The 14,031-nt window shown below is 38.3% G+C and overlaps 1 protein-coding gene across 2 annotated transcripts; it reads left to right on the forward strand.

Annotated features, from left to right (window-relative positions):
• The first annotated feature begins 1,808 nt into the window (after positions 1–1,808).
• Positions 1,809–10,305, forward strand: LOC140930808 (collagen triple helix repeat-containing protein 1-like). Of its 2 annotated transcripts, none has more exons than XM_073380522.1 (3): positions 1,809–1,919; positions 8,927–9,325; positions 9,597–10,305. In XM_073380522.1, the coding sequence occupies exons 1-3, from the start codon at positions 1,809–1,811 to the stop codon at positions 9,948–9,950; spliced, it is 864 nt and encodes a 287-aa protein (XP_073236623.1). In that variant the 3' UTR covers positions 9,951–10,305. The 2 variants fall into 2 exon arrangements, with proteins under 2 accessions (XP_073236623.1, XP_073236624.1); XM_073380523.1 differs by lacking the exon at positions 1,809–1,919 and adding an exon at positions 6,310–6,405.
• The last annotated feature ends 3,726 nt before the right edge of the window (positions 10,306–14,031 follow it).

The raw sequence follows: 14,031 nt of genomic DNA on the forward strand, positions 1-14,031 counted from the left end.
TTAGCGGGAAAATTGAAAGACTATTTAATTACTAATCCTTTTCTAGATAAACTGTAGAAATCTTTAGCGAAAGACTTATATTTTTCAAATTTCTACTCATAGTTAAATTTTCTGGAGGGACTGGAATTCTTTCCATTGTCTAATATTAAAATCTTAGTAATTATCATTAGACTATTGCTTCGATCAAAATGGAATTATAGTTGTTCTGGGCTACTCTTTGAGTACCTTTTACTTGCAGGCCAGTACATCTGGTCCCTATTATCTCTGAATCTAAAACAAAGCAACAACAGCCAAGTTTGAACTTGTTTAGAAACACGACCAACGTGCTGAGCAGGGAAAACTATGAGGAGGTTACGACTTGATACTTTTTGCGTGCTAGCAAAGAGAAAATTCATGTAAAAGCAACAATGAACGACAGCTATCAGCGCTAGCAAAATTTTGATGCTCTTGTAATTAAATTACTAAACTTTGTTTGCGTGCACGTTGACGAAAAAACAAAAAAGGTATTTCAGTTTAACTTGAAAATATTTGAATTCAAGAAACAGGCGGTAGACGGTAGATGCGCTTCTGTCTTTATCATGGTGAAGTATTTATGCCAATACCCTAGCAGGAATTTGGGGGGCTCTCATTGAAGTTTTCATTGAAGTCAAAACAGAGGTGACACTCGAGTGATGGAATTAATTGGCCACTTGTCTGAGTGGCAGTTTAACTGTCTGTCAAACAAAGACGCATTTAAATTAACAGTAGTAATAAAAACAATTTGTTATTTTTAGCAATGGTGGGGCTGGAAATTCGCCCAATTGCAAAACTAAATGATAACCGAACAGAAGGTCTCCCGACAGATGGCAAAGAGGGATGGAGGCGTAGGAAACATTTTTTTGCGCAGAGATGTAAGCGCCGAGGTGAAAGCAAGAGGGGGCGAACGCGGGAATGTATACAGTTGTACGCTCCTTTAATAGAGCGATGAAAATAATTACCTCCTGAAAGAGAGGTTAGGTTGACACGAGTCGGATGACGAACTATGCAGCGAGACAACAAAGACATATTACATTGTATCGACATAAATAACATATGATTATGCCTTGACATAACGTTTAATTTCAACTGGTTTTGGTGCTATTTATCCGTTTTCCCTCTTTGCTAAGACTTCATTACTTATGATAAATGCTTAGCAACAGAATCTTCAAAGAATATAGTTTATGAACTTTTTTAGGTTGGAGCTTCCGTGGCGCTGAATTAAAATTGTAATTTAATAATAACCCCCAACCCCCTGGAAGGGGGTGCTTTTAAGAGGTTGCAACCTTGAATTTTTTGCGGGTTAGAACTAAAAAAGAAAACGGGCCATCATCAAGAAAAATGAGGCAACAAATATCGTGCACATAACAAACTTTAAGTTACTTCAATTGGTTAAAATCACGCATTTGCTTCAGTACGATGTCAACGTTGTCAAACGTGCAAACGTATAATGAGATCGTTTAAAAAAGGTTACTGCAAAAAAAAAAAAATCGAACTCAAACGAAACGTGCACAGGTAAATGATATGGTTGGTAAAAGATACGAGGTAAATGATATGGTGATTTAAATATATCATATAAAAATATTTGAAACTATACCCGCACGTATAACGACTCACTTTAAGAGGGAAGCTTGTTCTAGAGGAAAAACAAACAAATATTTCTACCATAAAAGGAAATGAAATAAAGAGGTAACCGCAACATTAAAACAAAAATAAAACAAATATTTGCTATTTAACTGATGAGCACGTAGCATTGATTTCAGTTATTGCAGTGCTTTGGTTCAGCTCTCATCATGGTTCAGTATTTCGTTGTTTTCTTGGTTTTCTCTTTCTCTGGCGGTTCACTGGGAACAACCACCTCACCTCAGCAACAAAACAACGCAAAGTTAAAAGATTTATGCGAGGTAAGAAACAATTATTCTGTTTTAGCTGATATTTTTGGGTCTTGGGAAGTGGGTGGAAAAAAAAATCGGATCAAAAAGGTCAGCACCGGAGTTTATATTGGCACAATAAAAATGCTACCTTCGACTCTTCTGTAGTTAAGTCTGCGTTTCAAAATTGGCCCCAAAGGTTGATCTCAAGGATTGTTCTGACCTGCCTATTTTAGAAAATTTATTTCGCAGTTTCTCAATAATAGACTGGTATATAGACGGCCGTAACATGTCAACTGAATTGAGGGCGGAGCTCTCCTTTTTGGCGTTGTTTATGAAGGCAAGCAGCAAAATGAAATGCGGGGAGACTGAGCTTTGTTTTAAAAAGGAATTTCTCTTTTCCACCACAAAACATCAAAATATATCGCTAGCTTTTAAGACTTTTTTGGCTTTAAAAATTTATCAGTAACTTATTGTTATTATTATTAATATCATTGCTGATATTATTATCGTTATTTTCATTATTATTATTGTTATCATCATTATTTGGTTACGCGTTGATAAAATCCTGTTCGAATCAACTAAAGAGAACTAATAAAGGAGATCGACTTCAATACATTGACTTCTAAGAAACAAGAATTTCTAGCAATGACTGCGATGAACGTAAAATAGTGTTTCTGAGTCCTTATCATGATTCAGTATTTCTCTTGTTTTGTTATTCACTCTGTTTTCTATTCTTGCGTAGAGCTCATTACTAATAACTTAAACATCTGAACAGCAGAAAAGAACCAGAACAAGATCAACCTTCAAGGAATGTAAAATATAAACACCGATTACCTCAAAATCATGATCAAAGAAAACAATCTAAAGGACTTGGCATGGCTTGCTGGCGATGAATGAAAATTCTAATTTAATACTTAACACCAGCGACCTTGCAGAAGTGGATACAATCTTAACATTTAACTGAGCTCATCTTGAATAGTCTGCATGTTAGAAACAGAACCAACTCAAACAAAGGATAATAAAAAAAAAACGAAGCAACAACTATCTAGCATGTAACATGGTGTCGACGTCTTAAAATTCCCTTTTATTTAAATTACGTATTTTTTAAGTCATATGGTCAGAACAAACAAAACTTGCACGTCCATGGGTAAGTGGGAAAATTGTCTGATGGTGTAAAGATTAAAAATAGAAACCACGCCTATGTTTTGGGCTTGTTTAGCTGGAGCTTGACCAAAATTTTAGTTGACCACTCACTCGCACTGATTACCCACTTAGCAAGGAGGGAAATTATTCAGTAGGTGGCTGCATTAAATATTAAGTTGTTCGAGAAAGAAATAGAAACAAGGAACAACTTAGTAACTTCAAATAGTAATGCCATTAATGGAAATGCAATTAAGGAGGAAAATAAGATTGTTACTAATATTCGCTATCCAATAAAAGAGCACGAAGTTCGGATCACAAAACACAGCTAGTCTCGTAATGCTACAGCATTTCGCTCTCCCGTTGATGCTATGTATTTCTTCAGATTCACTGAGAACAGCTACCTCACCTCATACATCTCTTTAGCCTTGATAAAATGTGATTAAATTCCATGAAAGTAAGGGTGACCCGTTTCTGCTAAACCACTTTACAGTGAGCTTAGAGCAACACAAAGCTTCTAATTCTTAACTTCTTTTTTTGTTTTAATGACTCTACTTCAAATGGAAAAGGGAAAAACATTTAAATATTGACTCGAAGATACAAGAAAATAAGTAAACCAAGAAAATGATTAGTAACACATGACAGCGAATGAATGCGTTTTTTCGTCAGAACCATCCTATCAAACCAGCCATCCAGAACTGATCCCAAATACTTAAATGCAAACAGGTTAAGCTGCTTTACTGTTTGCTGCCTTCAGTGGTTACGTCATGGTATATGGAAAAGTTACAAAGATGGAGAAGAGAATATCGATCAATAATTTTATCAGAGCACAAGTATAGTAGAGGGGGATTGCATAAACACGCGATAAACAAAAGCCGAAAACAACTGTCTTACTTCATGTAGTGTACATCGGATCTCCCAACCTGTGAAAAATCCTTTGTTCTATACCTCTTGTTATGACTAAATTAGCTAAATAACTGAACGATAACAATCTTTTCTGTCATTATTATTAGTATCATTATTATGATTTATTTTTTTAATCCACATTAAACTTTAAAAATAGATGCACTGGCCGGTAATCGAACCCGGGCTTGCCGCGTGGCAGTAGAGAATTCTAACACTGAATTGGTAGCCTTGCCCTTTATAAAAACTGACTCGTTGCCTTAAAAGAGGCATTGTTGTTGAATTTTCATGGTGAAAAGAAAAAAGGAAAAGGAAAGCAAAACATAAGAAAAACACGCAAAAGCAAGCAAACAAACAAAAAAGGCAAGGTAGAAAAGGGTATACAAATAATCCAGGAGTAAGCGCGGCAACCTTATCAGGGACGCCTTGGTGTGATAGCGGGCTATCTAATCTTTACTTATGGACTGTTCCCTTTAAATTCACTTTCTTCTTTATGAAAAGGAAAGTGCAAGAAATTCACGCGTATTTAAATGGTAATGAGAAAGAAGAAAGCTTCTTTGGAGCGGATTTCTGATAGACGAACAAAAGAACCAAAGCAGCTGGTCAGCGGGAAAATTAAAACACTATTAGTATTCCTTATTTCTAGAGAAACTGTAAAAACCTTTGTCTAGAGCTTACATTTTACAAATTTCTACTCACAGTTAAATTTCCTGGACGACCTGAAATTCTTTCCATTTTCTAAGATTAAAAAAAGTACAGAAAGAAAGACAAAGGAAAAAAACCTGGAATTCTGTTTCTTAGTTTAAAATAAATTATCATTAGTATAATTGCTTCTATCAAAGATGGAATTATAGTTGCTCTAGCTCGGCAACTCTTTGAGTATCTTTTACTCGCAGGCCAGTTTGCTGGTCCTCATTATCTCTGTATTTTAAAACAAAGCAACAACAGCCAAGTTCGAGCTTGTTTAGAAACACGACCTACGTACTTAGCAGGAGAAACATGATGAGAAGGTCACGACTTGATATTTTTGGCGTGCCAGCAAAGAGAAACTTCCTGAAAAAACAACAATAAACAACAGCTATCAGCGCTATCAAAGTCTTGATGCTCTTGTAATTACATTACTAAACTCTGCTTACGTGCACGTTAATAAAAAACAAAGATGAAATCTCAGTTTAAGCTTTGAAAATATTTGTACTCAAGAAACGGGCATGGCAGTGATAGTAGACAGTAGCTACTTGCGGAATAACGGTTCTGTCCTTATCAAGGGACCGATTCCCTAGTAGGAATTTGGATAGCTCTCATTGAAGTCGCAACAGAAATGACACTCGAGTGATGGCATTAATTGGCCACTTGTCTGAATAGCAGTTTAACTGACTGTCAAACAAAGACGCATTTAAATTAACAGCGATAATACTAGACAATTTGTTATTATCAGCAATTGTGGGGCTAGAAATTTGCCCAATTGCAAAACTAAATCATAATCGCACAAAGTTCTCCCAACAGATGGCAAAGAGGGACGGAGGGGAGGGTGAAAGCAAGAGGCAGCGAACGCGGGAATGTATACAGTTGTACGCACTTTTAATAGAGCGATGAAATTTATTGCCTCTTGAAAGAGAGGTTAGGTTGACACGAATTGGATGATCAACTATGCTGCGAGACAACAAAGACATATTACATTGTATCGACATAAATAACATATGATTGTGTCTTGACATGACGTTTGATTTTAACTGGTTTTGTTGCTATTTAGCCGTTTTCTCTCTTTGCTAAGAGTTCATTACTTATGACAAATTCTTAGTTACAGAATTTTCAAAGAATATAGCTTATGAACTTTGTCAGTTGGAACTTGCGCGGCTGGTACTGAATTAAAATTGTAATTTAATAATAAGCACCAACCACCTGGAAGTGGGTGCTTTTAAGGGGTTGCAACCCTAATTTTTTTTGCAGGTTAGAACTAAAAAAGAAAAGAGGCCATTATCAAGAAAAATGAGGCAACAAATATCGTGCACATAACAAACTTTAAGTTACTTCAATTGGTTAAAATCACACATTTGTTTCAGTGCGATATCCAAGTTTTCAAACGTGCAAACGTGTAATGAGATCGTTTAAAAAAAGGTTACTGCAAATGGAAAATCGAATCGAAACGAAAATATTTGAAACTATACCCGCGCGTATAACGACTCACTTTAAAAGGGACGCTTGTCCGAGAAGGAAAACAAACAAATATTTCTACCATAAAAGGAAATGAAATAACGAGGTGACCAGTAACATTAAAACAGGAACAAAACAAATATTTGCTATTTAGCTGATGAGCACGTAGCACTGATTTCAGTAATCGCAGTGTTCTGGTTGGGCTCTAATAATGGTTCATTATTTAGCTGTTTTCTTGGTTTTCTCTTTTTCCGGTGGTTCACTGGGAACAACCACCTCACCTCAGCAACAAAACACCGCAAAGTTAAAAGATTTATGCGAGGTATGAAACAACTATTTTGTTTTAGCTGATATTTTTGAGTGTCGGGCAGTGGGTGGAAAAGAAAATCGCATCAAAAAGTTCCACAACGGAGTTTGTATTTGCACAATAAAATGCTAGCTTCAACTCTTCTGTTGTTAAGTCTGCGTTTTAAAATTGGCCCCAAAGGTTGGTCTCACGGAGTGTTCTGACCTACCCAGTTTTAGACAATTTATTTCGGAGTTTCTCAATAATAGACGGGTATCGATAGACGGCCGTGTCATGTCAATTGAATTGAGGGCGGAGTTCTCCTTTTTGGCGTTGTTTATGAAGGCAAGCCGCAAAATAAAATGCAGGGAGACTGAGCTTTGTTTTTAAGGGAATTTCTCCTTTCCACTATAAAACATCTACAAGATATGTCGCTAGCTTTTAAGATTTTTGGGGGGTTTTAAAAATTGATCATTAACTTATTAATATCATTGCTAATATTATCGTTATTCTCATTATTATTATTATTGTTATCATTATTATTTGGTTATTATATCATCATCATCATTATCATTATCGTTATTATTTTTTATTATTATTATTATCCTACTCTGAAGAATTTGCATTCGTCACCATAGCCAAAGCTCCTACTATTAAGTGATTCTGAAGCATTTACATTCCTCAGCCGAGCAACTCTCTTTCTTAAATGCTTGCGCTTTCCCGACTTTTCCTTTTTTAATTTTAACCATTTGGGTAGCTCCGTGACAGGCGTTCCCTTGCTTTCACCCCTACCCCAGGGACTACTATTAATAACAATTATATGACACCATCCTTGCTATCTTTTTATCGAAAAACACTATGTCATGCCGACGATGTTCGACGCCGCGATCATCATCATCATCATCATCATCTTGATTACTATAATTATTATTTTCTTTTCTTCTTTCTTTATTTTGTTTTGCTTAGGGGGATAACTGGGAGTTCACCAAACCGTTTGTCAAGACCGCTTTCTTTATCAATATACGTAGCCTTACTAAAATAAGTCTTGATATAAAATTCCTGCTCGGTTATTTATTAAAATTTCCTGTTTCCCATACATTATATATGTTGACATGAATTTTGATTAAAACTTCTCGCCGATCTTCACTACTAACTGAAAACGTACGCTTTCATTCCCGCTTTGCCTATAGGCGTGCGGGCAATTTTTCGCCAGGGCGGGGTGGGTTGTGAGGTGCGGGGTAAACTATTTTCCCAAAAAAATCTCACAAGTTGCCCAAATTTTTACGAAACCGTCGAAAAGAAATAATGAGGGTCATACGATGCAACAACATAGGCCTACATATGAAGTGAAAGTATTCTTACATATGAATCTATTATATGGGCTCATAAAATACGTTAAAGCAAATAGCTGTCTTCGCCATTTTGAATGCCGAAAATATCAATGATACGAACCATGTCATTTGTTTACTGCAGAGTTGGCATATGCGCAATCAATCTGCGTAATATACTGAATGATCGATCGTGCTGTAGAACACATGCAGCAGGTATCACTCCAAGGATATGTACCACATTAGAAAACACTGGAAACATATCAAATACATTAGTCTCGTGCATTTTCTGCACATTTCTTGAACAGTCATTGAGCCTAATCTGCGCACAAGACGAAATCTCGCGTACATTTTCTGCTCGGCTTCGAGAATCTCGCCGTCGATTTTGTACAATTTAGCAACGCAAGAAAAGTTTTCTTTATCAAGTGTTTCACTGTGACAGATGTTTCCCAAAGCACAGAGTATTTCCTGATAATTTCCGCTAAACCTGAGATTACGCTTGGACAGCACTTTGTCGATGGACGCATAGTAAATGTTATTATTATTCATTCAAAATATTTCCACGATTCTGATTGGCTAAAAGCTCACGTATAATTCACGATACCAAGCTACTGATAACCAAGTTTTGCGTTTAATGAACCGTTGACGTCAAAAGTACAGCCTTTTTGCTTGTTAATGCACCGGTAACCGAGAAGACCTGGGGACGAGGTTGAGTCGTGTTGGTTGTGAAAACAAACATGGCGGACATGTCTCTCGTTTCAAGAGTAAGAACTAGGCGAAATAATAGCTAAAAACATGGCAAGAACAGCAAGAAGACAACTCGAAGGGCGAAATCTGCTATTTGGTGAACATTTGCGGAGCTGAACAACCTTAAACGTGGACTATCGAAGATGAACTTAACATCGATGGAGGTAAGCATGTTTTAGCTATTTTTTTTAAACTGGGAATTTTTTAACTGAATAATAAAACAATTATTGAATTCGGCTTTCCTATCATATGAAGAATTATGGAGATCTCGGAGGGTGGTATCCGCCTCGGCCTACGACCTCGACGGATAACACCCTCCTCGATCATTAATTGTTAAATATGGTGGTTAGCCTGCGCCACAGGCGAAACTGCGCCTATGGCTTTGCCTCTAAGACACTGCAATTACTCTCCCAGTACATTACCTCCGTTCACTGCTATGATATGCTATGGCTCTTCTTTTAATGACTCAACTTTACTTTCAGAAATCTATACTGAGTCATGGTTTTCCAGGCATTCCAGGGTCAAATGGCATGCCGGGAATGCCGGGCGTGCCTGGGCCGCAGGGACCCCAGGGAAGAGAAGGTCCAAAAGGACAAACTGGTGATAAGGGATCGCAAGGAGTACCGGGTCCAAGAGGAGACAGAGGGCGCGAAGGGCCACCCGGGAAAAGCGGACCGCCAGGAATCATGGGAACAAAAGGTGAATCGGGGCTTGTGGGAATGAAAGGAGAGCCAGGCATTGTGGGAAATCAAGGAAGAAAAGGAGACAAAGGAGAGAAAGGAGAAAGCGCCAAAGCAAGTCAAGCAAGTGTAGTACCACAAACCAACTGGAAACAATGTGTGTGGAAATCATCCAGCGGTGCTGATAGCGGAAAGATTAAGGTAAACAAGAAACGCCTTAAAAGCTAAACACGAAGTATGTATAAGTACCACAGACGATTATCACAGGTGGAAAGAGGTTTTTCAGAGATATTCTTTAAAGCACAGCAATGACCCCAACCTCATTCTCTCAGCCTCTATCCCCAATCAACCTTTCTCCAGCTGGCATTAATTTCTGTGTTATTTAGCATTATTACAGTTGCAGACGTGTTAATCGTTTTTTTTTTTTTTCGGTTTGTTTGTTTTGTTTTTTTGTTTGTTTGTTTATTTTCAGGACTGTGCTTTTAACAAGTTGAAGTCTGATACTGCGCTTAAAGTCTCATTTCATGGAGTCATGAGGGTCATAGGTGATGTTAAGTGTAATAGGTGGTATTTCAAATTCAGTGGAAATGAATGCAGTGGACCAATGACGATTGACGCTGTTGTTTACAACGACTGGTCATCTGGGAACCCCCAGCTGCTGCATCATCGTTCATTTGAGGGGTACTGTGAAAATATTCCACAAGGCGCGGTTAGAGTGGAATTATGGGTAGGAAAGTGTAGTGGCTACACCCTGGGAGACGCTTACACTGGGTGGATTTCAGTGTCCCGGATAATGGTAGAAGAAGTGTCTAGGCCCCAGTCCTAATGGGAGTCTCCTTACCTCGATTCCGGGTGACCGAGTTTTTTTCTTTTGACAACAATTCAAGAAGTTTATTTGCGCGAAACATGTTGAGGTAATTTACGTGGCTTAGATTTCAAGTGCTCAATAAGCTTCGCTTTTGTGCCTTGTTTTGACAAGATGGCATGGATCGTTGTAAGTCAAAGTAGTTGCGTTGTAAGTAAGACTAACTCGACTTTTGAACGTGTGACGAATCTGATAGTAATTACGGTAACCTGGAATGATTGGGGTGCGCTTAAAATGTAGATGTAACTAAAATAATAAAATAACAAAGAAAAGGGAGATTACTCTAAAACAACAGTAATAAACTTTATTGAACGTAGTCATCGTCCATCATTGATCTTATTGCAGTTAATACTCGGGATGAAATCGTTATGCTTCTCGGACTATACGGACAAATCAGCGCTTGCAAATGACATTGGGAAGTACTCTATTGCAAAAAAATCAGCCGATTGCGCGAAGAGCTTGACCAGGGTTATGTTCCGAATGATCAGGGTTATGTCCTGGATGACAGTGATGTAAATAGTGACTCTACAATTCCTCCGACTCGTATTGAAGCCTTTGAGCTGTTAGCCAAGGACGATATGCTTGTGCTCATTGCGAACTCTAGATCAACTTCCTGTTACCCCGATCCCATAGGTAGGTACTTACTGAAGCCTTGTAGGGAATTGGTTATTCCGGTGATCACCAACACAATTATTTGCTCGTTGGAGTCAGGAACTTTTGCTGACTGCTGGAAAGAGGCCGTGGTCATACCACTGCCAAAGAAACCGGGACTTAAATCTCTCTTCAAGAACTTGCGTCCTGTAAGCAACTTGGCCTATATTTCCAAGCTCACTGAGTGCGCAGTATTTAACCAGATATATGACCACCTTGTCCGGTCCGGTCTCTATCCGCTATTACAATCTGCATATCGCCGATATCACAGTACGGAAACAGCGTTGGTCAACGTTGCTAATGATATTCTATTGAATAAGAAATCGCAGCGTGTTACACTACTTGTCCTCTTAGACTTAAGTGCTGCTTTTGGCATCTTGGACCACGTGATTTTGCTAAAACGCTTGACCACTGATTTTGGTATAGGCGGGAAGGCTTTAAAGTGGTTCTCGTCGTATTTGTCCGGACGCAGCCCGCGTGTTTTGTTTGAGGGGGCTACATCTGATATCTTTGATCTGCCTTTTGCTGTCCCACAAGGCAGCTGTCTCGGCCCGCTTCTATTTGTGGTTTACGCCTCTAAGTGTAGACCTAAATGTAATAAACGACGCTAAATGTAATAAAGTCCTTACTGTAACAACATTTGTCCTAAATGTAATAAAGTCCTAAATGTAATAACATTTTGTCCTAAATATAATAAACTCTTAAGAGTGGCTGTCAGAGAAAACCGGGCAAAATGTTAAAAGTGTCAACGAAAGGGTGTCTACAGAATAAGTTCATACTAACATCATAGATAGGTCTGGTGGAGTAATGGACAAATATAACAAACATAGGTTCTTCACTGCTCTTGTATTGGAGATACGAGCATCACTTTATTCGACCCCCTCGGACGCCATTTTTGTAAGCAAATTTTCACCATTTTCTGAAACTCACAGAACCCTCAAAATTTAACGAGCTAAGTTTATTTTTTGCATGCGATACAACACATCACAAAACTACTTTCTAAACTCATTGATTTGTTAAGCAGCCACGGACAAGACTAAAGTTTTCTTATTTTATCTGACCTAAACTCAGTGTCTGCAAACGAGCAAAAAATCGGGCATTTTTGAATTGATCTACAGCGCACAACTAAAACGACAGAACAACTCTGACAGCCAAATTGCAGTCTACTATTATCCATGTAGCCAAAACATTAATAATCATTTTGGGCCATTGAAACAGGAAGAAATTAGAAGACTCACATTTGTTATAGTTTCCAAGCTTTTTCTTGCAAACAGGTCGATCCCTTCGTGTTTGTTTTAGGTCCTCTTCGTGAATTTTCTTTCATATTTCGCTGTAAAGTATGTTACCTTTTCCATCATATTGATCATTGATAGAAGTTGTACACCTGGAAGTTTACAGCCACTAGGTTCCTTTTTGTTCACTGGATTTATCAAAAACACTCTCACTACGGTGTTTAACATAAATTCAGGGGAGACAATGATGACAGAAATGGAATTTACTCATCTCCTACGGAGGTAATTTCCAACGCCATTTCGTTTATTAATCCTTTCCACGGCGCTGTTGCAAAAAATGCGTGCGCGAATCATACGAGATGGCACAAAATGTGCTAAAAATAGCCATTTAATGGCTATGATATATATCTTTCGATGAAGTCAACCCCATTCCTGGAAAAGGTATCCAGGTACGGCCTACTACCCCGATTTAGATATATATGGCTCCTGGTAGAGAATAAAAACGTAATTTTGTGCAATTTCGCAGCGTAATTAGCGTTGCTAGATAACTCTGTCCGCCATCAGGAGACCGTAAACCAAAATTAAAACCAAAAATGTATGAGTTAAGACTACACGTCAGTATTAATATTCTAGCATGAGCCATTAAAATTGTTGAATGACCTTCTTCGCCTCAGATACTCGTGTCAGTCAAGTGTGAATCGACGTCCGCCATTTTGCCTTTTTGTTCAAAAAAACCTCTGACCTAGCAGCCCGGCTGCATCTAGCGCCCATCATCTGCCCCCAAGGGATGAAGATCTGGCTCTTTTTTCATAGGAAATTCATAAATTGTCTACTAAAACACTGTGCAAGATGGGAGCAAGGCCAATTTAAGCACTAAAAGCTGCTCAGGTATCTCAGAATTGGAAAAAAAATAGTAAGAGAAATTGCTCCGAAATTATGCAAAAAGATGCTTGAAACGAAAAAAGTTGCTCGAAATACTAGAAGTTGCCAAAAACCCTAGGGAGAAGTGGGGGGGAGGGGTGTGGGAGGTTACTCAGTAAAGCTTTGTTCGGAGAGGCTTCGTCCGAGGTCCAGTCCCTTACCCTTATATATACTATTTTTGACAAAAGGTACCCCTTTCGTGTATCTTTCTTTGAAAAGTTGTATCCTTTTCATATATATGCTTCGTGAGAATATACCGGTAAGAAAGGAGGTCTTCCGGTCATTTTCGTGTAACCTTTAACTGAATTAACATGTAAATGATATTGCCATAAAGCGTGTTTCTTCGACGCATTTTAATCAAAGGCCCTTTAAAATACTTAATGAAAGATTTTCCTCTCCACTACCCTTTGTTACACCTGATGCTTGAAAGAGGTACCCATCGGGCGAAGCCTTCCAGACTATGAAAAGTGCATCATGAAATCATGAACAGGAGATGAGTGGACCTTCGGACATGGACGGTGATTGAAGACTGATGCAATAATAGATGATACAATAAAGAGTCCAAAGAAACGCTAAGAGTTATACAGGATAACTCAAAATGAAGTGAATGAAGAGCAAATGAAGACTGAATAAAGTAATGCCAATTGGTCACCTGTTCAGCACACCCTATCACTCCTCCAAAAAGAAGAAACACAAAACAAACCAAATTTAACTAAAAGTAGTGATTAAGGAAGAAATAGGACTGTAGTAGGTCGCTGATAAGCCGGTTTGTTTGTTTGTTTTTGTTTTTTAGCTGTTTGGTGATTCATCTTTGTACAAGGCAGCTACTAGTGCCAGTCCCTCCTGAGTGCTGAATTTTCAAGATGGCGTCGCTTTCTTATTTTCTAGTTTCATCCTATCGTTCAGCTTCAGGGCGGAAAAACGTTCTGCGCAAGCTTCTGCGCATCCCTTATCGCAGGCTCAAGGCGGGCTTTTCTGTGTGTTGACTGTGTTTGTTTGTTGCTGGAGTTCTGAGTGAAATGCACGAGGTGCGAACGTTTGCTCCCTGTAGAGCATTTTTATTGTTTGCTTTTTTTTCGTCGCTTGAAAATTACTTTGGATTCAGAACAACCAATGTTAAAGGAAAAACGGATCATTCTGTCAGTCTGAGGTGGAATAAAAGGTTTTGAACATTTCTTAAGAGGCGAGTATTTTTCTGATTGTGCATCCGATTAATTTATGAGTTGATTTCGCCGGGT

Source organism: Porites lutea, chromosome 3 (genome assembly GCF_958299795.1).
Source record: "Porites lutea chromosome 3, jaPorLute2.1, whole genome shotgun sequence".
In the NCBI taxonomy this organism is placed as follows: Eukaryota; Metazoa; Cnidaria; class Anthozoa; order Scleractinia; family Poritidae; genus Porites; species Porites lutea.